The following is a 25,330-nucleotide window of genomic DNA, read 5'->3' as shown; positions in this document are numbered from 1 at the left end:
AGACCTTGGATTATGCAATGGTTTTTGAAATGATACCAAAAGCATAAGCCATAAAAGATATACAGATAGGAGCTCGGGGGCGCAGTGGTTGAGAGTCCGCCTGCCAATGCAGGGGACACGGCTTCGAGCCCTGGTCCGGGAAGATCCCGCATGCCGTGGAGCAACAAAGCCCGTGCGCCACGACTACTGAGCCTGTGCTCTAGAGCCCATGGGCCACAACTACTAAGCCTGCGTGCCACAACTACTGAAGCCTGTGCGCCTAGAGCCCGTGCTCCACAACGAGAGAAGCCACCACAATGAGAAGTCCGTGCACCACAACGAAGAGCAGTGGTGCAGCTGCTCTGGAAAACAGTGCGGTGGTTCCTCCACAGCGAAACACAGGGCTGCCCTATGACCCAGCAATTCCACTCCTGGGGACACACCCAAGAGAAGAGAGAACACACGTCCACACAGAAAGTTGTTACAGCGATGTGCATAGCAGCATCATTCACAACAGTCAAGTGCTCATCAACTGATGAGTGTATAAGTGAAATGTGACATATCCCTAAAATGGAATGTCACTCAGTAATAAAAAATGAAGCACTGACATATGCTACAACAGGGATGAACCTTAGAAACATTATGCTAAGCAGCCCGCTGCAAAACACCGTATATCGTATGATTCCATGTGTATGAAATGTCCAGAACAGGCAAATCTACACAGACAGAAAGTACATTCTGTGGTTTTCTAGGGCTGTGGTAGGGGTGGGAGAAAAGGAAGGGGAGTGAACGTTGACGGCTATGGGTTTGGTGGGGAGATAATAAAAATGTCCCCAAACTGATTTTGATGATGTGCTAAAAACCACTGAGCCGTACATTTTAAATCATGTTATTTAACCATATCTCAATAAACCTGTTACTTAAAATAACACAAGTCCACAAGCATACATTTTATAGTCTATAACGCACACACAGCAGTACGTAGTAACTGTATACTTAAAGTTTTTACCTGTATGATATCACACCTTCTGGTATCTTATATTTTCAGTCACGGTTATCTTTCATATTAATCCATTAATAAACTTATTGTATGAATAAAAACTTTTAATTGTTCAATCCTAAAATATACCAAAGGAAAACCTTCCCTCGATCCCGTAAACTTTGCCAGCTGCCCCATCTCACCGCTCCCCTTCAGAACGAGACTTCTCAAGTTTCTACGCGTACGATTTCCGCTTCCTTACCCACTCCCACCCCCTTTATTCTACTCACGCTGCACTGACACTGTGGGTCAAGGTCACTGTCAACCTCCGTGTTACCACAAATACCGGATTTCAACTTAAGAGGCACATTTACAACTATTTCCAACAACTCTAAACTGGGACGTTTTACGGTTTGACGGCATCCAGCCTTTCTAAATGTTAGCATTTTTGCCTTAGTAGCATATTAAAATAATGGTGATTCTTCTAACAGGTGGCATCTGACATTGGATGAAACATGGCACAGGGGACAGATCTATCGTCTCACCTGACCCTGAAGCTGTCTGGGTCCCAGTTGACGTCAACCTTCTTAAAAGGTTTCCCTTTCCTGGCTTCAAGAACAATCCCTCCTCTAGTTTCCCCCAGCACCTGCCCGTTCCTAAGCGTCCTTTGCTGGTTCACACGACAGGCACTCAAGCTTCCAGCGGCGATCGCTTCTCTCTGCTCTCTGCAGGGTGATTACACCCAGCCCCACGGGGACACCTGTTGGACCACTACAGCTCGTGCCCAAACCTCCACTCAGCAGCCCAGACTCAAACCTGCCCGCGAAGTTCCCGTTTCTCCTGGGACGTCAAACGCATTTCCAGCCACCTCGTCTACAAGAAGCTCCCGGTTTTCCCCTGACCTCAGCCTCTCTCTCAGGCCAGAAGCCTGGTCATCACCCATGGCTGCTTCTTTTCTCCCAGTACTTCTTACTCATGAGATGCAAAATACACCTAAAATAGGTCCACTGTCCCCGTCCCCTGGTCCAGACCACCGCCATCTCTAGGCTACACCCCAGGCTCCCATTCAGCCCCTCCATTACTCTCTCTCTCCACTCACTTCCCTGTGGCCGGATAGGACCTCCCTGTAAAACACGTGGGACCAGCTTCGTCTCCTGCTTACCAGCCTCAGGGCCATGTACTGCAGTCAGACTCAGAGCCTTACTGGACCTGTGTGATACTGTGATAGAGTAAGAAATATATATTCTGGTCTTCCTCCCAGCTCCTGGCCAGACTCTAAAAATACCTTTGTAATTTCCTAAGTGATAAGAGACACTGACAGAAGCATCTTTTGTAGTAAGATCTGGGTTTTATCCCTCGCTCCAGAAACGGCTCTGGAGTAATTCAGGTGAAAAGAGTGTCTTCGTTATCCTTAACAAGACCCTTTTGACCACTCCTAGGTTTGTTAAGGAGGTGAAGTTTGGAAAGCCCCTAAGGAGAGGGGCCTAGTTGCCCGGGTAACCAACCAGGTGATCAGAGGGTTGGAACTTGCCCCAGGCCCTGACCTCCTGGGAGGGGAGAGGGGCTAGAGGAGGAGCTAATCTAATCACCAGTGCTGATGGTCCGACCAGCACGCACGCCATAGTGAAGCCTCCACAAAAATCCGAACTGAAGGGGTTCAGAGAACTTCCGGGCTGGTGACGCACCCCGCTCTCCATGGGGACCGAAGCTCCTGTGCCCGGGACTCTCCATCTGGCTGTTCATCCACATCCTGTAATATAGCCTTTGTAATAAATCGGTTAATGGAAAGAAACTCGCCCTGGGTTTGGGAAGCCGTTACAGCGAGTTACCAAACCCGAGACGGGGCATGGGAGTCTCTTATTTGCAGCCCAGCTGGACAGAGGCGCAGGTGAGCTGTGGCTGGTGTCTGAGCCGAACCTGTGGGGTCTGCTTGGACTCCTGTAGTTGGCGTCGGAGCTGACGCCCAGTCTGTGACCGCAGACAACCGGACAATGGGTTGGCGTGAAAATGCACACGTGAGGTGTTGCATATGTGCAGAAAAAGCTTTCCCTTCAGCCTGCAAGCCCAGCCTGCCTGCTTGCTTCAGCCGTACCCGCTCCCGCTTGTGAGGAGCCCCTTTTAGAGGGTCACCTCCCCCCTAACGCAGGCCCACAGCACCGACCCTTCCTCCCGGCTCTTCCTTACCTGCTGACTGGAGTCTATCTGCCCCATCCCAGCAGAGACCACGTCTGACGTGCTCCTCAGGCCTGGCAGCCGCACGGCAGGCTCTCCAGGATTGGGGGGAGGAGGTGCGTGAGGCATCAGACATACCGTATCATCAGACGTCCGCAGGGCTTTCACCCGAGTCCTCACCTTGAAAGGTTCCAGAAGGCAAAACCTGCACAAGAGGGACGATCCAACGCGAGGAGACACTTCCGCTCCGTCTCGGGTAAGAAGCAGGAAGACCCAGAGGCGTGCAGCGCCCCGGGGGAGCTGTCAGAGCGCGGCGGTGCTAGGGCGAGCAGGGCTGCTCCCTCCACAGCATGGTCACCTCCAGCCCCTCTGGGTGTACAGGTCTGTCCCGAGGTCCCCTGATTTCACGGAGACCACAGAGGCAGCAACCGAATTCCCCAGCAAGACCGGACGCACAAACAAAGCCGCTCTCCTAGCCCGATCCTCGCCTGCAGGAAACCAGAGGCGAAAGGGGGAAGGGCCTTCAGGGCGAGTCCAGGAGAGCCTGGGTTACAGTATGAAAACGGAATTCAGACCAGTGTTCAGGTTTACTCCACTTTATTAAAAACTACAACGACAGAAACAAGAACTCAGTGTACAAATGAGAGAATGAGGAAAGGGCCAGGTAGGAGAACAGATCACACAGCAATGGTGAGGGGGTGGCCCGGCTCCGACGACCCTCACCATCTGACCCCAAACCCACTCCTCCCACTGGCGGAGGCCAAGGCTGCAGGGCCGTCAGAGGACGCGAGGCTGTGCCGACAGCTTAGGGTCCCATCTGTGCAGGACCCACACGCTGCCCCTACTCACGGGAGCCTAGAGAAGGCTGCAGGACACAATTCAGAAAAACGCTGCAAATACTGAGAACTTGCTCTTCAACCACAGGCAGCAAAAGCAACAGGACACGGAACTCATGCCAAGAGGCCAGCAGTTCTGGTGACACCCTTCCGTGCTCAGCCCCCTAGAACAGCCCCCAGGGGCCCGAACACAATCGACTTCAATCCCCAGAAGGTCAGGCGAACCTCCTGCAAGTGGTGGGCGGTTGTCAGAGGGCTATAAACGCAGCTCTGGGAAGTCAAGTGCCCCGAGATGAGAGCAGAGGAAGTGAGTCAAGGAAATAAAACACCTCGGCCGTGGGGTGGATGCAGCCACACGGCACCGCTGCGAGCCCGGCCCCAGGACTCGGAGCCCCGCGCAGTTTGGTTGTGGGTCCCTGCAGCAGAGTGAAGTCAGCACCAGGTCTGACCTTCCACCAGGACCACGGAGCTGCTGCGGACGCTCAGAACTGCTGAAGGATCATCTTGCGTTTCAGGTCGTGGGTGAACTTGTGCATCCTGAAGAGCTCACTGTCGTAAAAGGCAGACAGGTTGTGGATGTTGATCTGACGAGCCTGAAAAGAGGGGACGACCAGTGAGCCGTGCGGACGCGTGGGCAGGTCCCGAGCCCGAGGCCCCAGCAGGCGAGGCAGGCAGGCGGGGCCTCTGTCCCCGTCACAGGGAAGAGCGAACCGCTCTGAGGCCGAGGGAGGGTCTGCAGCTGGACACGGGGCTTGAAATTTCAGCCCGGACAACGGCCGTGAACTCGGACAAGCTGCGTGGTTGCCCCGGCCCAGCGCGTCGGCAGGACGGGTGACAGTAATGGGACAGTAGTAGGACACGTGCGTTGTGACGGCCCGGGCAAACCCCGCCCCTGGCCACGCCCATACCTTGTCCACCAAGTCCTTCTCGGGCACCTCGATCGTGTCCTGCTGGGCCCCGAAGCGGTTGCGCTGATACGTCACCTGCTCGGCCACCAGCTGCTTCAGGATGAAGAGCAGCAGCTCGTTGTTGTCCCGGCGGAACGACAGGTAGCGGGCAAAAGTCTACGGCGAGAGCGGAGGTGACCCTCCTGCCAGGCCCCCCCGAGCCAGCTGCTCCTGGCAGCAGAGGCAGGTTGGACTCCCGCGGCCCAGGCCCCGCCCCCATGGCCCAGGCCCCGCCCCCACCTTCCGCATGCTGCGCATGACGCTGAACTTCTGGGTGTCCACGAAGCTCTCGAGCATCACGCGGATGGCCATGTTGACGTCATCCTCCATCACGTAGTCCCGCAGGTGGATGCGCGCGTGGGCCTCAGCCATGCGGATCATGGATTCGATGTGACGCACCGTGATGGGGATGCTGCCCGTGGCCTGGAGGGAGGGCCGCGTCAGGTCTCCCCGCGGGACGGCCAGCACGTGGCAGAGGGGCAGAGCTGGTGCCGCCGGGAGGCCCAGCTGACCCCCCTGCAGGGCGGCGCCCACCGGAGCCAGGCGCGCCCAAGCTTCCCCTGGTTCCCAAAGCGCGAAGGCTCACGGCTGCCACCGCCAGCCCAGCACGTGTGCTCCTGGCAGCTCCCGGGCACCCGGAGTCTACACGCCTGTGGGCGGCTGTATTTGTTACTGTCAGGTACCAGGGACCGCCTGACGCAGTGCAGCACAGGGAGAAAACAAAGCTGTGTTTCTGTGAAGCCCAAGCTAATGCTCTGAAAAGACGTGATTAAGTGAAAAGGTGTTGTTAGGAGGGAGGGAAAGGGAAGGAGCGGTGGCTGTCATGCTTAGGTAGGTGAGAGGGAGCAACCTGCAAGAACTCTGCAGTCCACCTGCTTGCAAGCTGCCTTTAAATCTCTCCCCACCACGAGTGAACGCAAACTAGCTCAGGCGCGTGCTCATTCGGGTGAGATTTTCGCAAAGTCACTGGAACTAAATCAACGGCCCAAGAACAAAGACCTCAGCTGTACCCTGAGACAGACAAACGCACGTACGTTTAAGTTCCGTCTAAACAAAACAGTTAAGGTGAGTAAGTATCGTGTCTTTAAGGCCGTCCTGCTGCTCCAGTGCTCCTGGACCCACTGAGCACACAGACAAGGCTCTGCTGTGCGTCCCCCTCTGCCCCACCCTACCTGCCCCACCTGGCCCTCACCATGGATTCCTTCCTCAGGTCACTGTACATCTTGGCCACCTTGTCCTGGTCCATCTGGTTGAGCTTCGGGTGGACCTTCTCCTTGGCGTAGATGATGTACTTCTTCAGGACCTCCTGCGGCAGGGGCTCCACGCCATATGTGTTGGGCATGGGGGGCTCCGGGGCGCCCCCCAGGTCCCCATCCTCCTTGTTGCTGGGGTGATGTCTGATGTGGCTGCCGACCACGAAACGGGCCAGCATCTCATCCTGAGACAAGACGGAGAGGACAAGAGCGGGCTGAGCCTGGCGCCTGGCTTGGAGCAGGTCAGCTCACTGAAGACGCTCTGTAACGACACGTGTCCCCCACCCGCCATGGGCCGGGAGCTCCTGGGGCGCACCCCCCCAGTGAGGGCAGAGGAGACAGACAGAGTTCACACTATAGGAAGAAGAGAAGCACGTGGTGGGATGGAGGCCGGAGGACAGCCTCCAGCTGAGGCCACCAGAGCCCCAGTCACAACACCTGAGAGAAGAGAACAGAGCGCGAGTGAAGCCCGAGAAGGTGAGGGGGTGTGGATGAGAAAGGGGCAGGGGGAGAGACCTCTCGGGGACGGTGGACTCCCCGCCAGAGAGATGGGATGGGAGGCCGAGAGCAGGTCTGTAAGGAGAGGCAGGTCCGCCGTGCCCCCAAAGACGGCTGGCCTCTGACAGGAGAAGCCGGGGGCCCAGGACCAAGGCTGCAGTGCATCGGGCCAGAGGAGGGAAGCTGGGACGAGGTTCATAGCAGCGAGAAGTGAGGAGACTCGGGAGCTGGTGGCAGAGCGTGGGCGATGCTGGGTGGGTGGCCGGGGAGGGGCTGGCGAAGGAGAGAAATCAAGGAACTCTGGACTGAGAACAAGTGGAAAACACACGGTCCACACGGCAGCCCTTCCCTGAGCCTGGCGAGCCACAGCCCTGGGCCGACGCCAGGTCCCCAAACTCACTGCGCACACCCAGGGCGTGGGCTGCATACCTGGACTGGGTCCACTGTGTCCCTCACCACACACAGGACGTCGAAGCGGGAAATGATGGGCTCCGTGAGGTCCACGTTTTCCGAAAAGGTGAGCGAGGGGTCATAGCGGCCACCTGCATCACAAAGGCAGGTCCCCATCAGGGCTCCCGCTCCCTGGGGCCCCTCTTCTCCTCGACTGGACAAGGTTCTTTCCAACCCGTGTGGCTTCACTGACGAGAGGGGAATCAGTGGTGGAGGGATGCAGGGCCTGCCCCAGGCACCCCGGACAAGCCCGCGTGAGGCTCTCCCCACCTGCCCCAATCGGCCCGAGGCCGCTCAGCCGCCTCCCGCGAGGAAAACCCGGGGACAAGGTGGCAGGGGCGCCTGGGCTCTCTAACCACTTGCTGGCTGAGACCGACGGCCAGTCCCACCCTATTAAGCGCTAGGTGCTCCTCCTGTCTCCCGAGAACACGGCTCGACGAAAGCCCGGGGGTCTCCCGTCCTCCCGCCCCCGCCCCCCAGCAAGAAACGCAGGAGAGGAGCACTTGCTGCTGCTCGGTCCCTTCCTCACTCAGTGGCGCGGGTCCCAGAGCAGGGGCCCCCGGGTCTGCTCCCCCTCTGGCCGTCGCACCCACGCACCTATGGGGTTGGCGGCAGCAATGACGGTGCAGCGGGCCTGCAGGGAGGTGACGATGCCGGCCTTCGAGATGGAGATGCTCTGCTGCTCCATGGCCTCGTGGATGCTGGTCCTGTCCTGGTCGTTCATCTGCACGGCGGGCAAACGCAGGATTCTTGCCCGACCGCGGTCTCTCAGACGAGGCCCCCGCGCGCCCCACGAACACGCGCTCCCCACCGAGGGCTCAGCCCACACGTCAGCTCTGGGCCCGGGGACCCACCTTGTCAAATTCATCGATGAGACACACTCCTCGGTCCGCCAGGACCAGGGCCCCAGCCTCCAAGGCCCACTCCTTGCTGACGGGGTGCCGCTGGACGTATGCCGTGAGGCCCACGGCCGAGGCCCCCTGGCCGGTGGTGAAGATGGCTCTGCTGGACACTTTCTCCATGTACTTGAGGAACTGAGACTTGGCCGTGCCGGGATCTCCACAAAGGAGCACGTTGATGTCACCGCGCACCTTGTGCTTGCCGCCTGGGGCAGGAACGGGGCAGAGGGGGCTCAGGACAGAGCTGGATTATCCCCGATTTCCCAGCCTGCTTACCGCAAACAACAAAGCAATATTCTTTCTAGAAAGGGACGTAATGCCCAGGACCCACCCCACTCTGAGCACAGAACCCAGAACCATGGTGCACAAGGAGGTGCCTATGAAGACGCTGTTTGTCCTGTACACACTGGAGGCTGTGCACGTGCTCTCCAGCCAGGAGGACAGCTGAATGCGGCACGATGTGGACCAGCACACGGTAACTTCAGAGCGTGAGCTCGTTCTCTGTGTGCCCACAGGAAACGCTGCCAAAGCCGTGCTGACGGGGCAGCTGGGTACGTCACGGACAGTCCCTCACACACAGACAGGGAGCATTACACTGGCTAGGAGAAACATGCCACGGTCACGGAGTGCCGTGTTTTCCATATCAGCACACGTGTAATCTATCTGAACAGCCACACAAAGTTCTGCCCATGTCCCCCCGACACCAACCAGGTGACCTGCAGGGAGGGACCGTGATGAGACAGGGAGGTCAAGGGGGCTTCAGCCCCTCTGAGGATGTAATACAAACACACGTTCAGGTGTTACTCCCACAGTCAATCTGTGCACAGCGGCGTGGCCGCGGGCTGCGCTCCCCCTGGGATGAGGAGCCGCCCGCGGACGTATCCTTCTCCCGGGACACCGGGAACTGCTCCCACCAAGCCCCCTGCAGAGAAGGCGGCCCCCCTGCCCCGCTCACCAGGGTTTTTGGGCTCCCCTCCAAACAGAGCCAGTGCCAGGCCTCGCTTGATGTCTTCGTGCCCGTAGATGGAAGGAGCAATGCTGGCAAAGATCTGGGGGTGGGGGGCGGGGCGATGGGAACGGTCACCGTGTGCTCCGGCCTGGAGCGCCCATGCACAGCTGCAACTCCCCCGACCCCGCATTGACAGCCACCCCCATCCCACCCCCAACTCCGGGCCTTGTACTTGGTTGGCTCTTCCCGAGTCACCGAACCTGAAAGCTGACCAGAACCCCGGCCTGACCCCCTTCACTTCGTCCTGTTGCAGGACCACCCCAAGGTCGCCCGCAGAACAGGAGCAGGAGACGAGACCCAGGCCCGCGTGGGCGGGGGTGGACTCCAACAGCACGGACGCAGAAGACCCCACCCAGGATCGGCGGCCTGCCTGAGCCTGTGTCCTCAAATGGAAAGGAGATGACACTGCCCAGGTCACGGGGGCTGTGAGCACTACAGGAGGCGTCTACACAAGCCCGGGTCCCGCAGGACTGCAGGTACCGAGCTCAGAACACGGGGCGGCCGGGAGGTGGGTCCACCGGGAGGTGAGACGTTCACCTGGAAAGCCGTCGAGACATTTCGCCAATTGCTCTGGGGGGGTGTGTGTGTGTGTGTGTGCGTGTGCGCGCGCGTGTGTGTGTGTGCATAAGAGAGAGGAAGAGGGAGGGCTTCCCTGGTGGCGCAGTGGTTAAGAATCCACCTGCCAATGCAGGGGACACTGGTTCGATCCCTGGTCTGGGAAGATCCCACATGCTGCAGAGCAATTAAGCCCGTGCGCCACAACTACTGAGCCTGCGCGCCACGACTACTGAAGCCCGTGTGCCTAGAGTCTGTGCTCCAGAACAAGAGAAGCCACCGCAATGAGAAGCCCGCGCACCACAATGAAGAGAAGCCCCCACTCGCAGCAACTAGAGAAAGCCCGCGTGCAGCAACGAAGACCCAATGCAACCAAAAATTTTAAAAATAAATTTTAAAAAAAGATGAGAGACAGTCAACGAATCAGTGTGTAGACCTTACTTGGACACTGACCACAAGAAACTTTTCAAAAACTAAGAGACCACCAGGGAACTGTAGACCCAAGTGAACATCAACCCTAGGAACTGCCGGTATCTTCAAGTGTGACGGTGGTAGTGGGGTCAGTTTAGTAAAAAAAGAGCCTTGCGAGGCACACTGATGTAGATGCAGGCGCAAGGGCGGGTCTGAATTTGTGTCAGAATAACAAGGGAGGGGCTTCCCTGGTGGCGCAGTGGTTGGGAGTCCGCCTGCTCATGCAGGGGACGCGGGTTCGAGCCCCGGTCCGGGAGGATCCCGCGTGCCGCGGGGCGGCTGGGCCCCTGGGCCATGGCCACTGGGCCTGCGCATCTGGAGCCTGTGTTCCGTGGCGGGAGAGGCCACGGCAGTGAGAGGCCCGCGTACCGCAAAAGAACAAAACAAAACACAAAAACAGGGAAGGGGGTTGCACAGAGGAGCCCAGACCAGCCATGACCTCAGGGATAGGAGAAGTTGGCAAAGGACACGCAGGGTTGCCACACCATGCCACGCTCGCGTCTCACAACTTCTGTGACTTTTAAAACGTGGGCCAGGGTCCCCTGGAACTCACGATAACCTTGAGCTGGGTCCCCTGGAACCCGACACTCAGAGGCACCTCCCACACGTGGGAACCGCATGGGGGGGCAGAGGGCGGCCCCTGGAAGCAGAGGTGGAGGCCGGACGGCCTGGTGGGACCCGGGCTCTGCCACTTGTTAGCCGCGTGACGTGGGCGTCTCACGTAAACCAGGCCCCCACCGCCCCACGTCTCAGGTTACTCATCAACAACAAGACACAGACGACCTTCTGCAAATCGCTGTGACCAGCGGCTACTCGGCGCTCCGTACACGTTACCGATCCCCTTACTGAGCCCCCACCTCTGCTGGGAGACCTCATGCCAGGACTGCCCAGCCTGGGCTTCTCCACCCAGACCGCTTCTCGGTGCTGTCTGGGCACCAGGCACCTCACAGGATGAGGTAATGTCTCCCTCTGGGACCAAGGGCAGCAGCCCGCTTCCTGCCTGCTGTGCTCGCAGGCTCCCTGTGCCGTCTCTGCCGGCCTGAAGGGCACGGGAGCGGCCACACCACTGCCACACCGCTCGGTGCACCCGTGCTGACCCGGCTACCTTAAGCGATAGGGCAACTTAGTGCCTGGTAAGAGGGGTGAACCCAAACCCAGACCTGCCAGGGCGTGACACCCACTTCCCAAGGGTTATTCCATTTACCACCACGACCTCCACATCACACGGGAGGAAACAGGCCACCCGCTGCTGAGGACGCCCAGGACCCGACCCCAGGCTCCTAACACTCCTAAGTCTTAGGTGCACCGCCCGCCGCCCTCAGACAGCCCAGCCCCCACCTGCACGGCCACAGGGAGCACAGGAATCGTCGAGCGCAGGCCCAAAGCTGTGCTCATCCTCCCGCTGGCCCTTCCCAGCACCCCAGCTGTAACAACCTGTAACCGCGACAGCTGGCCGCGGAGACCCCACGCCTGCTCGCTGACCTGCTCAGCCTTTAGAACAGCTCTGCGAGTGGGTGCGACCCCCTCTCTGCTCACAGCCGGGGCAGCGCATCTGACCACACCGAGCACGATGCCAAACCTCAACCCTCAGTCTGGCTTCAGGCCGCGCGCGTCTCCCGTCAGTCCTTCAGACCCTCAGTGTCGGGCACCACACACACCTCTCGAACGCCTCACCCCACCAGCACCCACGAGATCCAACGCCACGGCGGCAAGCGGGGTGGAAGCCGGAGGGACGCAGGCGGGAGAGCCCACGGCAGCGGGCAGCCAGCAGACCGGAGGGAACCCATCGAGGGCGGCGGCCACCCAGCACACCACTTGCTCCTGAAGACACAGACCACCCGACTTGGAATATCGAAACCTGGGTGCCCACGTTTTTATGTGAAGTCTCCCTATTCCTAAGGAATGATAACTCATTCAAACATTTGGAAAAACAAAAAAACAGAACCACGTACCAGTTGGAAAAAACCCGTCGGCAGGCTGGATGGGGCCCACCAGCCACCAGCCGGCAAACCTCCGGCTCCAACCGTTCCAATGAGCCTGACCGTTTCTGGATCTTCCCTGTCACCCGTCAGCTTGTCTCCGAAGTGGCAGAGGGCGCAGAGGGAAGTCACGGCAGGCAGAGGGCAGGCGGGCGCTAGGGAAGTGTTCTAGAAGCACACGGACCCCCCGCACCTGCACACGTCAGGTGTGTGTAGACAAGCTGACACAGGCCTGGGACCCAGAGTCCCCCGCCCTCAGAAGCCAGCTCCGTCGAGATTCTGAAACATGCCCGTCACACTAGCACTGGTTTCCCTCGGCGGGGGCGGGGCGGGGGGGGGGGGGGTTGCCGGGGCTGTAGTAAAGGACAAGCCCCATGAGGGCGACAAGCGGCTCTCACTTCCCACCGAGAAGCCTGAACAACGCGGCCCTGGAGGGTCCCTCAGGACCCAGCACATTGGTGGAACTGCAGTGCCTGTCCTCCTGGGGCTAGGGACACCCGCCTTCCCCGTGTGCCCCCAATCTTGGCAGACTAATAAAGGTGGCCGACGGGGGTGCAAGGACCTGAGCTGTGCGGCAGCAGAGCAGCCAGGGAGAGAGCTGGGAGGTCCTGCACCAACAAGAGAACAGGAAGTGGGGAGGCGAGGGGAGAGGGATGCCAAGAGGGCTGGGGGAGGGCCACGAGCCTGAGGGGCCACCCGGCGACCCAGGAGCCCGAGGGCCGTGCGGCAGAACTTTCATCAACAGGAACTTAACATCCTACAGCTGAGACTGGAACAACCCGGGTTTGATCTGCGTGGGTCCACTTACACGTGGACTTTCAACAGAGTCGGGGTGGGCGCCCCTCACCCCTGCACTGTCCAGGGGTCGCCTGTATTTGTAAATTCTGCAACGAAAACCCCCGTCCCCCCAACCTCAGCAAAAAGCCTACAGTTAAAGGGAAAAGCAAACCCCCGTGCTGGGGTAGCGCTATTCCTGGAGAAACGACTGGGGACAGGGGTCTGATGCCACGGGACACCCCACCAGACAAGCTTTTCCTACTGCCCCCCCCGTTTCCCTTCCAGTCCAAGCCCGGCACAACCTGAGGAACCCTGACCTCACCCGTGTCCTCGCGGGCAGGACACAGGCTCGGGGGGCTGCCGGACGTTCTTCCCCTGGAGCACAGCCCCCGCCAAGGCAAGTGGACTGAGCGGACACAGGGAACCAAACGAAGGGACCAGCTTCCAAGACCCGGGCACCAAGACGGAGGCTGCAGGGTGGGCCAGACGGCGAGCCCCGGGTACCCTGACTCTGCGGCTGCCCCGCCCGCCCGCCTTCCACCTGCCTTCTCCCCAATCTGCTGGTCCTTGGAGAGGCTGATAATCTTCTTCACATCCTCGTCAGTCAGCTCTCCCACGGCCACCTTATTGTCCTTCTTGGCCACGTGGTTGGCTAGGATGACAGTGGCGAAGACGGGAAAGCCGTTGGCGGTGTTGAGAGCCCCATCGTAGTTGTTGTGATAGATGCCGGTCAGCTCCTGGGGGGTACCGAGTGGTCAGGAGGGCCACAAGCACGGGCCGGGCCCGCCTCCTCACTGGCTTCACCCGACCCCTCCTCCGGGTCCCTGGGTCACCGACAGGAGAGCAGTAACTCCACAGCACGCTGCTCCCAAGCCCAGCACCCAGCTGGCCGCCCACCGCAAGGAGCTCAGTGCTAGAGACGGGAGAGCTGACCTCGACCCACTCCCCGGGCCACCGCCACAGCGCTCACACCAACTTCCTCGGCCCCCCGGCCACTCACTATCTCGTCTCCCGGCTTGCAGCTGTCCACCAGGTCCGCGAGGAGGATGGCATCCTTGGAGCGGGGCAGCCGGCCGGCCGCCACCTTGCCAGGACTCTCCTGAATTCGGATGCGCTGGTAGTTCTGGTAGATGGTCTGCGCGGGACAAACAGATGGTCAAAGGGACCCGTCCCTAGCCGGTGAAGCCTGGGCTGTTGTCCAAGCACCGATTCTTTGTCACCTGAACTGGACCGGTGCCCTGGGGCAAGGAGAGCAGCGTTATTATTCCCACCGCTGACTAGGATACGCAGAACCAACGATGGCAGGGGGGCGAGCCACTGTGACCAGCGCCACGGTGCACGGTCCCCGCTCCTGCCACCCCGCCCCCCGCCGGGGATGCCTCCCTCCTGCCAGAAGCCAGAGCCCTGTGACAGGCCCTACAGCTGAGCGCAGTGCACGGGGACACTGGAGCCAGGCTCTGCTGTGGCCTAAGCTGTGTGGCCCTGGCGAGGCCTCCCCCTCTCCGTGCCTGCCCCGCGGAAGGGGGGTCGAACGCTGCAGCCACAGCCACACAGGGAGAAGGAAGTCACGGCACACGTGAAAAGCACTGAAACCAACGCCCACGAAACAAGTTACGCCAAGTGTGGGCTTACTGTCGAGGTCACAAGGCAGCACTGTGCGTGCAACCTAACATCCATCATCTCACCTACTGTCTAGAAAAGAGCCACAGGAAAAGGTGGTTTTAAGCACACGCTCTGCATCAAAATGCTTGCGTTCTAATCCTCTGGGCCACTCCTGGCTGGGTGACCTCAGGTCAGAGAGGGCCGACAACGGCACCCGCCTCACGAGGTGTGATGAAGACCACGTAACGCACGCCCCCACCACGTGGCACCGAGCAAGTGCTCCAGAGACTTTGGCGTAATTATTATCCCCCCACCAGTTACTGTCCCAGGTGCCCTGCAAGCAGAGCCTGCAACTCTGCTCTCGTTCAAGTAGATTCTCAAGAAATGTGTGTGAAGGGGGAACCTGTAAAGGGAGGGGGACCAGCTAGACGGAGGGGGCGGGGGGACTCTGGGCAAAGGCACGGGCTCAGCTGGAGCCCAGCCCTGCAGCTGTCGCTCCCCGAGGCAAGGCGCACTTGAACTTTGAAACAGGGCAGCCTTTGCCTGCAGGCTGCCAGGCTTTTCCTGGCAAGGTGGCTCCAGCTAGGGCGCTTCTCAGAATCGTAGAGCAGTGAGGCGTCAGCCCATCAGTCGTGGCAGCAGAGCAGTAGAGGGGGGTCTGGGCTCTACCGCAGCGATTGTGATGAGCCCGCCACACTTTACACTGGGAGTGGTTCACGTTCAAAGGCGGGTGTTGCGTGCCCGAGGTCTTAAGGCCCAGAGCCTTCCAGCAGGGCCTCCCGAAGACGGCACAGCAGTGTCACAGACAGTTACAAATCAGGGGTCCCCAGCGCAAGGCCAGAGAGGCAGGTACCAGGGAGTCTGGACTGGAAAGCAGGTGCCCTGCTGAGGGGCAGCCAGGGGAGACGTGGGCCCAGTTTCACCACATCTTCCCGCTCGAGAAAAAAAAGCCATAAACGTTGACGCTTTAAATGTCTGGTTTGTACATACTGGCTTGAATTCTTGAGAACACCATGAGGGCTGACCACATGGGCCTGCTTGCCCCAGCGCGGGGCCAACACACACTTGCATCTTGGCTCCCGCGGCTACGGTGCCAGCCTCGCGCTCACCTCCTCCATGTTGACCTCGAAGGGGCCGGCTGACTGGCACTCGGGGCACGAGCCCGGCTTCACCTCCTGGTTCTGGGACTGGCAGAAAGGCCCCAGCACGAAGCCACACTTGTTGCAGTTGTACTTGACCATGCTGAGCTGAGGCAGGACGCCCGTGCAGCTGGTCACCACCCCGCTGGTGCGGATCAGCTGGTTCAGGTGCAGCTGCCTGCGGAGGCGAGGCGCCGTCAGAGACCACAGGGCGGGGGCCGGACCCTCGCCCGCCAGTGAGGCCAGGACCCACGGGGTGGGCTTTCTCTGGCCGCGGCCACCCGCCACCCCCCACGGGTGCCCGAGCCCCCGCCGGCTCACCTGAGCGAGCGCAGCTCCTCCACCAGGGGCAGGTGGGAGATGCGCACGTGGACGCGGCTGGCGATGCGGTCATACTTGGGGTACATGGCCAGCACCACCTCCAGGGCAGCCTCGCTGAAGATCTGCAGCAGCTCAGCCGGCGCCTCGGGCAGGAAGTAGGCCAGGACGTGCTCCCTGGCGGCCAGGTCCTCGTAGTTCACCACCAGGCTCTCGCGGTTCTCTGAGGTGGGCGGGGTGGGAAGGGAGGCTGAGCGCGGAGCAGGCTGGGGCAGGCCCACCTCGCCGCGAGAAGGGGAGGCCAGCCCGCCGAGCCCTTGACTCGGAGCTGGAGGCGCAGCCTCGCTCCCAAGTCCGCTCAGCGTTAGCGACGGGACCCAGAGATGTGACGGATGCTAGGTCTCAAGCTCTGAACCTATGAAACGGGACCTAAGTGCCTGGGGGGGATACAGTGGAGTAACACATGGGGTGCCTACCGCAAACTCAGAGTGCCTACGAGGCCAGGAGGAAACCCGCGAAGAAACGTGTCGGATGTGAGACGAAAGGGAGAGGAGGGGCCGGTGGGGGACCAGGAGCCACACGCCGCCTCACGTGCTGCTTTGTTCAGAAACGTGCTGCTACACTCTGATCAAAGCAGTAATCCAGATTTTTACATAAAGTCTGCCCGATTGTAAGTCCATCAAAAACGACTTCTGGGGCTTCCCTAGTGGCGCAGTGGTTAAGAATCTGCCTGCCAATGCAGGGGACACGGGTTCGAGCCCTGGTCCGGGAAGATCCCACGTGCCGCGGAGCAGCTAAGCCCATGAGCCACAACTATGGAGCCCGCACGCCACAACTACTGAAGCCCGCGCACCTAGAGCCCGTGCTCCGCAACAAGAGAAGCCACCACAATGAGAAGCCCTGGCACTGCAAGGAAGAGTAACCCCTGCTCGCCGCAACTAGAGAAAGCCCGCGCGCAGCAACAAAGACACGGCACAGCCAAAAAAAAAAATTAGTTAATTTTAAACAAAACAAAACAAAAAAACGACTGCTGTGGTCCAGACGTACGTAGTCCCTGGACAGTGCGCTGGACCCACGATACTTTGTCTGAAAGACGGGCACCCCGGGCTCAGGCCCCGGCCCCGGCGCCCCATGTGCCCCGCACATCCGTCTGTCAAACCCACCGCCACAAGGCCAGGGCAGGCGGCCTCCCGCGGGCACGGGGCAGGCGCACCTTTGCACATGTCACTGATGCGCTCCTTGAAGACGTTGTGGCCGCGGCCGTCCACGTGGGTGCGCAGGAAGTTCTTGAAGCGGTGGTGGATCTCCAGCCGCGGGCCGGCCATGCTCACCCACTCGCGCACCGAGTGGCCCTTCAGGTCCTCCAGGTTCTCGATGCTCTCGATCATCTCGTCGGCCTCGCCACCGTCCTCCGTGGCCCGCTCCACCTGCCGCCGCTTCCGGCTGCAGCGCTCCTCCTCCTCCTCGTCGCTGTCTGGGGGCCGGGGGCACGTTCAGGGCCGGCTCCCCGCACCGCCTCCCGCCTCCCCCGGGCTCCCCGAGAACGCACCGTACAGGAGCCCGCGGCGCATGCGGCCCAGGCCCCGGCCGGCCTCCCGGTCTCGCTGCCGCATGACCCGCTCGGCCGCCTCCCTCTGGCTGGCGGTCAGCTCGTCCACGTCCTCGTCGTCCGGGGCCAGCCCCTCGGGCTCGTAGACATCTATCTCCGGGATGGGGCGGTAGTCCCTGCGAGGCCCCCAGATGGAGCCTGTTAGCACCCAGACCCCAAAACAAAACCCCACCAGGAACCGGGCTCCCGAGGGCTCCGGAGCCCCGGCCAGGGCACCTGGAGAGGCTCCGAAAGGCTCCCCCACGGATCCCCCACGGAAAAGGACACAGTCTTCCAAAGGACGGACCTCCTGACACCTGCTGTGACACGGGCAAACTCTGAGGACACTGCTCGGTGAGACAAGCCAGTCACAGGACAGAAATCCTGCGTGATTGGGTTTGGGGAAGAAAGTCCTGGAGAGGGTGGTGACGGTCGTACGACCACGTGAGTGCCGTGATGCCACTGAGCTTACGCTCAGAGATGGCCGAGACGGGAATCTTGTGTCACGTGGGTTTTCCCACAGTGAAAAAGGGGAGCTCTGAGCACCAGCAGGAAAGAGGAATCGGAGGACCCACAAAACCTTCAGCTCGAAGGGCCTTCAGAGAGCCAACACAGCTCCCCATGGGCAGGAACCCTCCTGCACTCCTGTTTCTGGCAGCCCCACCTCGAAGCCCGGACCCCAGGAGGCCCACACACATCAGCCCAACCAGCCTCTCCCGAACACATCTGTGGCTCAGTCCTTCCAGCCACAGCGAGACCTTCCACGTGACTGCCTGTCAGATATCTGAAGGACTGATGCCTCAACAAGGACCCCCACCAGGGCAAACACAGCTCCCCTCCCCGCGATTTGGGGAAGCACACATCACCCTCCATCAGAAAGATGAAGAAACCAAGGACAGGGGGCGGGGGGTGATGGGATTTCTGCCAGAGGTCACTCAACAGAGCTGGGTGTCAAGGTGGCTAGCTGCTTCCAATACCACACTGGCTCCACGACGGTCCTCTTGAATTCTCCCTTTCTCAGAGGACGTGGTAATTTGGGGAACTTCTTCTTTCTTTTTTTGGCCATAGACTCTGTCAAAGAACACTCTCAGATAATCCCACACTACTGACACCAGAAACAGAACCCAGAACCAGGTATGCTTCTGGATTGATCGCTTCCAAATTCTTAAGTGTTCTCAAGGAAAAGGTACCTGTCTAACTCGTTAAGAATTCCAAGTCATGGGCTTCCCTGGTGGCGCAGTGCTTAAGAATCTGCCTGCCAATGCAGGGGACACGGGTTCGAGCCCTGCTCTGGGAAGATCCCACGTGCCACGGAGCAACTAAGCCCGTGCACCACAACTACTGAGCCTGCACTCTAGAGCCCGCGAGCCACAACTACTGAGCCCATGTGCCACAACTACTGAGCCCACCAACCTAGAGCCCGTGCTCCAAAACAAGAGAAGCCACCACAATGAGAAGCCCGCGCACCGCAACAAAGAATAGCCCCTGCTCGCCGCAACTAGAGAAAGCCTGCACGCAGCAACAAAGACCCAACACAGCCAAAAATAAATAAATAAAAATAAATTAAAAAAAAAAAAAAGAATTTCAAGTCATGTGAAATGCCTGCAGTGAAATTCTAATTGGTCAATTTAAAAGAATTTGATAAATTAGACTTCAGCAAAGTTTTAAAACTGTACACATCAAAACCCACCACTTAAAAAAAATTAAAAAGACAAGCCATAGACTGAGAAAAAAATATTTGCAAATCACACGTCTGCTAAAAGCCTTACATCCAGAGTAAGTTTTTAAAAACTCTTACGACTCAATGATAAAAAGTCAAGGAAACAAATTATTGATAAAAAACGGGCAAAGGATCTGAAGACAAATTTTCCAGATACTCAAATGGCCGACAAGCACGCGAAGCGCTGCTCCACATCACTAGTCATCAGAGAAATGCAAATCAAAACCACAGTGAGATACCGCCTCGCCCCCATTAGGGTGCCTGTTGTCCAAACCCAGAAGATAACAGGTGTTGGTGAGAATGTGGAGAACTCAAACGACATATGCCACTTGTGGGAATGTAAAACGGTGCAGCTGCTTTGGAGAAGTCGGGCAGTTCCTCAAAAAATTAACACAGAGTTATCACGTGACCCAACAATTCCATTCCTAGGAACTGGAATTCCATTCCAAGAGAACTTAAAAATGCATTCACATAAGAAACTCCTAGCAGCACTATTTATAATTGCTAAAAAGTGTAAAGCACCCAAAACGTCTACCAACTGATGAATGGGTAAACAGAATGCAGTCTGTCCGTGCAATGGAGTACTACTCAGCCACGAAAAGGAATGACGTGCTGACGTGGGCTCCAACGTGGATGGACCCTGAAAAACACAGTAAGCCAAACAAGCCTGCACACAACGACGTGTGTATTCCAGACTCCACCTGCACGAAACAGCCAGCACTAGCAAATCCAAAGAGACAGAAAGTAGATTACTGGTTACCTAGGGGTGGGGAAGGGAATGGGGATTAACTACAAACAGGCACAAGGGATCTTACGGGGATGACGGAAAAAACTGGATTGTGGTGATAGGTGCACCACCCAGGAAATTTACTAAAACGCATTGAATTGTATTCCTGTAAGAGATAAATCTTACACTGTAAAAATTATAGCTCAGTAAGGTTGTTTTTTAAACAAGCCATGAAACCCAAATCTCACTGGGCCCATCCAGTCCTCAGATACCTCTATCCAGTCTTCCTTGCGAGGGAAGGACAGAAGATGCAGAGGGCGTGGATGGAGGGTGGCCGGCCGGGGAGGGGCGTCCTGCCTGCACAACCTCACAGGGCACAGCAGGGAAGCTGCTCAGGGCTGCTCTGCCCAGACTCCTCATCCCTCCAGACTCTGTCTGGCCTGTGCCGCACACCCAGGCCCATCGCCTGGAGTGATGGAGCTTAAAGCGAAGATCCAAACGGTCCAGAGTGCCCTGGATGCTCCCAAAGGGCATCCCCTGTGGCCTGGGGGGCGGCCTGAACAGTACTCTCATACACACCAAGTGTGAAGCCCCCACGTCAGAGTACAGAGAGCCCCAAAGCAGAACCTCCACGAGGCTCCCGGGCGTTCAGATAATTCTAGTGCTAACGTATAGGCCAAGTCCTGGGTGTTAAGACAGGGTGAGACACCAGTGGAATCTAACCTTGCTCACTCACAGAGCTTTCCTCCACCATCTTAGCAATAAGCCTCCATGACCTTTACTACGTTCATACATTTATCAATAAGTGTGAACACGAGATCTGCTACAGATTAAGCACAGTAACTGTGGGCTGAATTAAATCTAAATCTTGATTAATCACCCCCCACACACACAGTTCCTCTGAAGTTGCAGAGAAACTCTTGGCGACCTGCTTCCTGTCCTTCCCGGTTGGGGTCCCTGACGTGGCCCCGGATTAGAGATGCCCTGCGTCCCCTGGGGTGCACATCTCATGGAGCTGGGGCTTACCACGGCCTCTGGGTCTACTCTAAGGTCGACACAGCAAGTTGCACGGACATGTGCTGTGGCTGCATGAACCTGTCCCCCCCCAGACCCTGGGCCAGGATATGCTCAAAGCAAGCAGGCTCCCCGGGACACACGACAGCCCCCCAGCAGAGCTTGCTGAGCGCAGGGTCTTAAGCGCCGAACCTCTCCATGCCATCTCCGAAAAGCTCCTCTCCATCCTCCTCCTCCTCCTCCAAGGGCCCCTCTGTGCCGAGCAGTCCCTCCGACTCATCCTCAAAGGGAGGAAGGTCGCGGCCGGGGCTGGAAGTCAGGGCATCCGTGCGCCGGGAGCTCCGCCCAGGGCTGGAGGTCAGAGGATCGTTGCCTCTCCGCCTCGGGGCCGGGCTGGACGCCACCGTGAAAGACTCGGATGATTCCTGCAAGAGGAGATGGGTTGGAGGGGGTGAGGGCCCACTCAGCTTCCTATACGGTGGCGCCCCCACCCATAGGGTCTCCCTCTCCACGGCTGACCCTGTCCTCCCACGCTGCAAACCCCTCCCAGCCTGCACACTTTGCACCTGCTGTTCCCTCTGCCTGGAACGCTCCCTGAGCCCAAGGCTTCTCCACGCCCGGGGCCGGCTCATTCCTCACACACACCGTGACTCACTCGACCCCGTTTTCTCCAGGACAACCCACTGAGGCTACCTGGTTAGCTGGTTTACCTGTTTACCGCCTACTCCTCCCCCCAGCACGCGTTCCCGCCCTCTGGGCCCCCGGTGCACCAGGAGCTGCCAGGGGAGACGGGACACGAGAGCGGCCACAACCTAAGGGGTCGGAGACCCAGGTTGGTGGAGGGGCAGTCAGCTGACGAGGCTGCGGACGAAAGCAGCACGATAAGGAGGGCCCGAGCGCGCGGATCGGGCCGGGGGCCCGGGCTGCCGGGGTGGGACCCGCCGGCCTCGCAGACCCGCCCGACTGGAGCACGGGAATCGGCTCCGCGCCCGGCCCCCCACCGCCCGCGCCCCGCACGGCAGACGCACAGACTCCGGCGCGCTCACCGCCATCGCTGCTCAGCGCTCCTCTCCGCTCCGCCAGCAACAACCAGTTTTCGCGCGAAAAACGGCCCACGTGACCGCCCGTGCCCGGGAAGCGTCTGAGGGAGCACGACGTCATGACGTTAGCGTCCATTTTCGTCACGCCGGCGCTCGGGGGCGGGCCCGAGCGTGCGGCCCCGCCCACGCTGCCCGAGACCCCGCCTAGCCCGCGCTCTGTGCTGCGGGGCCAGTCGAGATGTACGACCTGGTGCTGTGGCCGCCTGGGGGCCTTGTTTTCTGACGTTTTCTTACTGTGTGATGTCAACTCCTCCAAAAGCTCAGGCTGCGTCCTTCAAGCGCCGAAAGGCGGGGGATGGTAGGAGGCCAGCTGTGACGTTCTAGTGGGGGTTACCCCCCCCCCCGAGGGAGCCGAGATGCAGGGGTGTTCCAGGTAGCAAGAGCCTCGTGCGCAGAGATGTGGAGAGCAGGGCACGGTGGGCATCTGCAAGCACTTTCCTAGTTCCAGTTAAACCGCTTGTGATGTTCAGGAAGGGACAAAAATTGAGGCTGGAGAGCCCAGGTCACGAAAGATCACCAAGTCTTTCTACTGAGCTGGCCTGAGGGCAGTGGAGAGCTACGTGGGTTTTAGGAGAATCCCTCAGGCTGCCAGGGGTGGACATAGATCGAGGCAGGTTGGAAGCAGTTACAGTTGGTTCCAAATCTGCAGATTCAACCAACAGGGTGGTTAGAAAAAAAGTTTAATTCCAGAAAGTTCCAAAAATCAAAGCTTGATTTTGCTGTAGGCCAGCTAACTATTTACACAGCATCTACACCTATTTGCATAGCATTTACATTGTATCAGGTATTGTAAGTAATCTAGAAATGACAAAGTGTACAGGAGGACGTACACAGGTTACGTGCAAATATTGCATCATTTTATATGAGACTTTAGCATCCTTGAATTTGGGTATCTACAGGTAGCCTGAAACCAATCTCCCAAGGATACAGAGGGATGAGCATGCTGCGATTCTTCGTCCAGGTACAGGCGGCCTGGGCTAGGGCAGGCGAGCAGGGCAGGGCTGGATCTCAGCCCTCTTGCGCTGGCACTTTTGTGCGGTGAACAAGCATCTCGGGATGGGGCCCCGGGTAGGGGCGGGAGCGATGACAAGGAGGGGAAATAGCCAAGACGTATTCAGGAGATGGCGTCTCTCGGTCCTGAGGACCGGGGACAGCAAAAGGGAGGCGCCCAGGATGGCAGCAGGATTCTGGCTTGGGTGGGTGACAGCGTCACCTGAGATGGGGGCGCGGGAGGAAGACAGGGAAGGAATCCAGCAGCTTACAACAGCTGCCATGTTGTCTCAGTGTCCGCGGGCCCGGGCCCGAACCTGGGCAGGGCTTGCTGGATGCCTCTGCCTCGTGGTCCGGCTGCTGAGCCAAGCACTTGTGTCTATTATTTAGGGAGCGGTTCTGCAGCACCATCTCCTCCTGTCAGCCATGCCTCGGGAGGAACACCACCCTGAGCCTGGTGCAGGCGAGGGAGGGAACCTGAGAGTCAGATCTTCATCTACTGAACTACCATCCAGGGAAGCTCGCTGCTGCCATGCTCTGTCTGGTGTGCAGGGGGCACTGCAGTGTGTCAGCACTCCTCTGTCCTGGAGGGAGGGGAGATAGCTACCCTCATTACTCCACAAATGAAATCCCACTGAAACCTATGCGTGGGGCCCAAAACTCAGCGTACAAAACGCAGAATTGCGCGTGGTGGTAGTAAGAGCAAACTCCCGCCTCCTCCCACGCCCGCTCCAAAGTGTCTGTACTGTCTCAAAAAAAACAAAGATGGAGGGAGGGGGGTCATTTGGCTTAGTTACCGATTCTCCATTTCTCCTCCTTCCTGGCACAGGGTGGAAGGGAAGTTTCCTGCCTCTGGAGGTCAGAAGTGGCCTATGACTTGTTTTGCCGATTAAAGGTGTGCAGGGGGAATGCATGTAACTTCCTGGCAGAAACTCTTGGAGCTGTCCACTCAGGAAGACAGGCGCCTCATGGCATCAGCTCATGGCTGATACAGAAACTGCACGCTGACCAAGGTCCAGATAAACTGGGTCCCAGATGGTCACAAGGCAGCGGCTTCCTCACCTTCCCCTTGTTCAGAACAGGAGCAAGGCAAAGACTGGGGCGCAGTCTCATTCCAGCCCAGCTGTGAAACAAGTGTGGTGTCACGAGGTGTGTATCTTGGGGCTACTGTGATCAGTGGGTGCCTACGACAAGCAGCAGGCCCTGAGTCAGCCTCCGCACGTTCAGGGAACGTGAGAAGCATGGCCCTGTCCTCACGACACTGCCATTCTAGTTGGGGGAGGCTGATGCTGAACTAGGAAGTGACTAAATGAACATGAACCCGTTAGAGAGACTGTGCTGCTGTGTAAGCAGATGGGGCAGGTGGTTCCCGAGAAAGAGAACCAGGAATGGCTTTCTTGACATAAGAGAAGCCATTTTTGGCTTGGTTGGGATGGAAGCCTGGCCACAGTGCTTACCCTTAAACAGGTCTCAGTAATGAATGATCTTAAAGGAGCAAAAGAATGCAGAAACAAACTGTTATCAGGTGAGAGAAGTAACAACGCTAGACAACGTATCAGTTGTAAAGATTCCCTGTTGTGATTCAATGGCAAAAATTAGCCTGAAGAGCTCAACCACCAGATCAACTGGACCCTAAGGGAGGATGACGGTGACCACCTCTGAGCCTCATGACTTCAATTAACTAAAACTTAGACTGCCCAAGCCCCTTGATGAATACGCATGTACCCTTAGCTTAAAACGTCCCCAATTTTGTTGTTTGGGGAAGCACGAATTTGGGAAAAGTCCCCTATGTCCTCCTTACTTACTGCAAGTGATCAGTTCTTCCTTCTCCCGCTCTTTGCCTTGGTTGTGTCTTTCCGCTCGACGTCCACCAACAGACGAACCCAGTTTTGGTAACACTGGGAATGAAATAAAGGGGCTTTGTGTGACAGAGACTGGACAGCTACTTTGGCTAGGGTGTCAAGCAGGAGAGGGGGGTCATGTGACAGGAGCCAGGCCGGGGTGGGGGTGGGGGGACAGGTGCAGACCCACAAGCAGGAACAAGCCTTGGTATAGCCAAAAAACAGAAACAGAGACCAGTATGGCTTGAGCACCCAGTGAGGAGCGGGTGGGAGGGATATGTTGGGAGGGATAAGGACTCAGAAGCAGGAGGGGCCTGACATGGTGGAACCCGGGAGAGGGGAAAGAGGAGTGAACACAGCAGGGACGCAGGAGGTTAATCCAGGAAGGCTTCCAGGAGTTGGCTTCCTGTAGTTAGAGGTGAGAGGAGGCGGATCAAACCCCAGTTCTGGGCTTTGTCACTTCCTGGTCCTGTCGCTTCGGTCAAGC

The 25,330-nt window shown here is 58.5% G+C and overlaps 2 protein-coding genes across 4 annotated transcripts in view; both read right to left on the bottom strand.

Moving 5' to 3' along the window:
- PODXL2 (podocalyxin like 2) overlaps positions 1 to 3,582 on the bottom strand; it is a 41,087-nt gene extending 37,505 nt beyond the window's left edge. For both annotated transcript variants that reach the window (XM_027098429.1, XM_027098431.1), the window contains exon 1: positions 2,548 to 3,582. In XM_027098429.1, the coding sequence (XP_026954230.1) occupies positions 2,548 to 2,707 (160 nt within the window). In that variant the 5' untranslated portion in view covers positions 2,708 to 3,582. The remainder of the gene's footprint in view (positions 1 to 2,547) is intronic.
- Positions 3,583 to 3,710: 128 nt separating this feature from the next.
- Positions 3,711 to 25,305, bottom strand: MCM2 (minichromosome maintenance complex component 2). Of its 2 annotated transcripts, none has more exons than XM_027098427.1 (17): positions 24,808 to 25,305; positions 21,941 to 22,655; positions 21,105 to 21,337; positions 17,413 to 17,588; positions 17,077 to 17,337; positions 15,867 to 16,086; positions 15,516 to 15,723; positions 13,805 to 13,939; positions 13,350 to 13,541; positions 8,969 to 9,062; positions 7,969 to 8,219; positions 7,712 to 7,838; positions 7,094 to 7,206; positions 6,106 to 6,351; positions 5,154 to 5,336; positions 4,875 to 5,030; positions 3,711 to 4,559 (listed from the first exon to the last, which is right to left on the bottom strand). In XM_027098427.1, the coding sequence occupies exons 2-17, from the start codon at positions 21,962 to 21,964 to the stop codon at positions 4,449 to 4,451; spliced, it is 2,730 nt and encodes a 909-aa protein (XP_026954228.1). In that variant the 5' UTR covers positions 21,965 to 22,655; positions 24,808 to 25,305; the 3' UTR covers positions 3,711 to 4,448. The 2 variants fall into 2 exon arrangements, with proteins under 2 accessions (XP_026954228.1, XP_026954229.1); XM_027098428.1 differs by having other exon boundaries at positions 21,959 to 22,655.
- Between the last annotated feature and the right edge of the window lie 25 nt (positions 25,306 to 25,330).

The sequence above is a fragment of the Aethalodelphis obliquidens genome, unplaced genomic scaffold (genome assembly GCF_003676395.1).
Source record: "Aethalodelphis obliquidens isolate GAN/ISIS:26980383/991018 unplaced genomic scaffold, ASM367639v1 scaffold123, whole genome shotgun sequence".
Lineage (NCBI taxonomy): Eukaryota > Metazoa > Chordata > Mammalia > Artiodactyla > Delphinidae > Aethalodelphis > Aethalodelphis obliquidens.
Note: the sequence above shows the minus strand (reverse complement) of the source record. Positions and strands in the feature narration are given on the sequence as shown.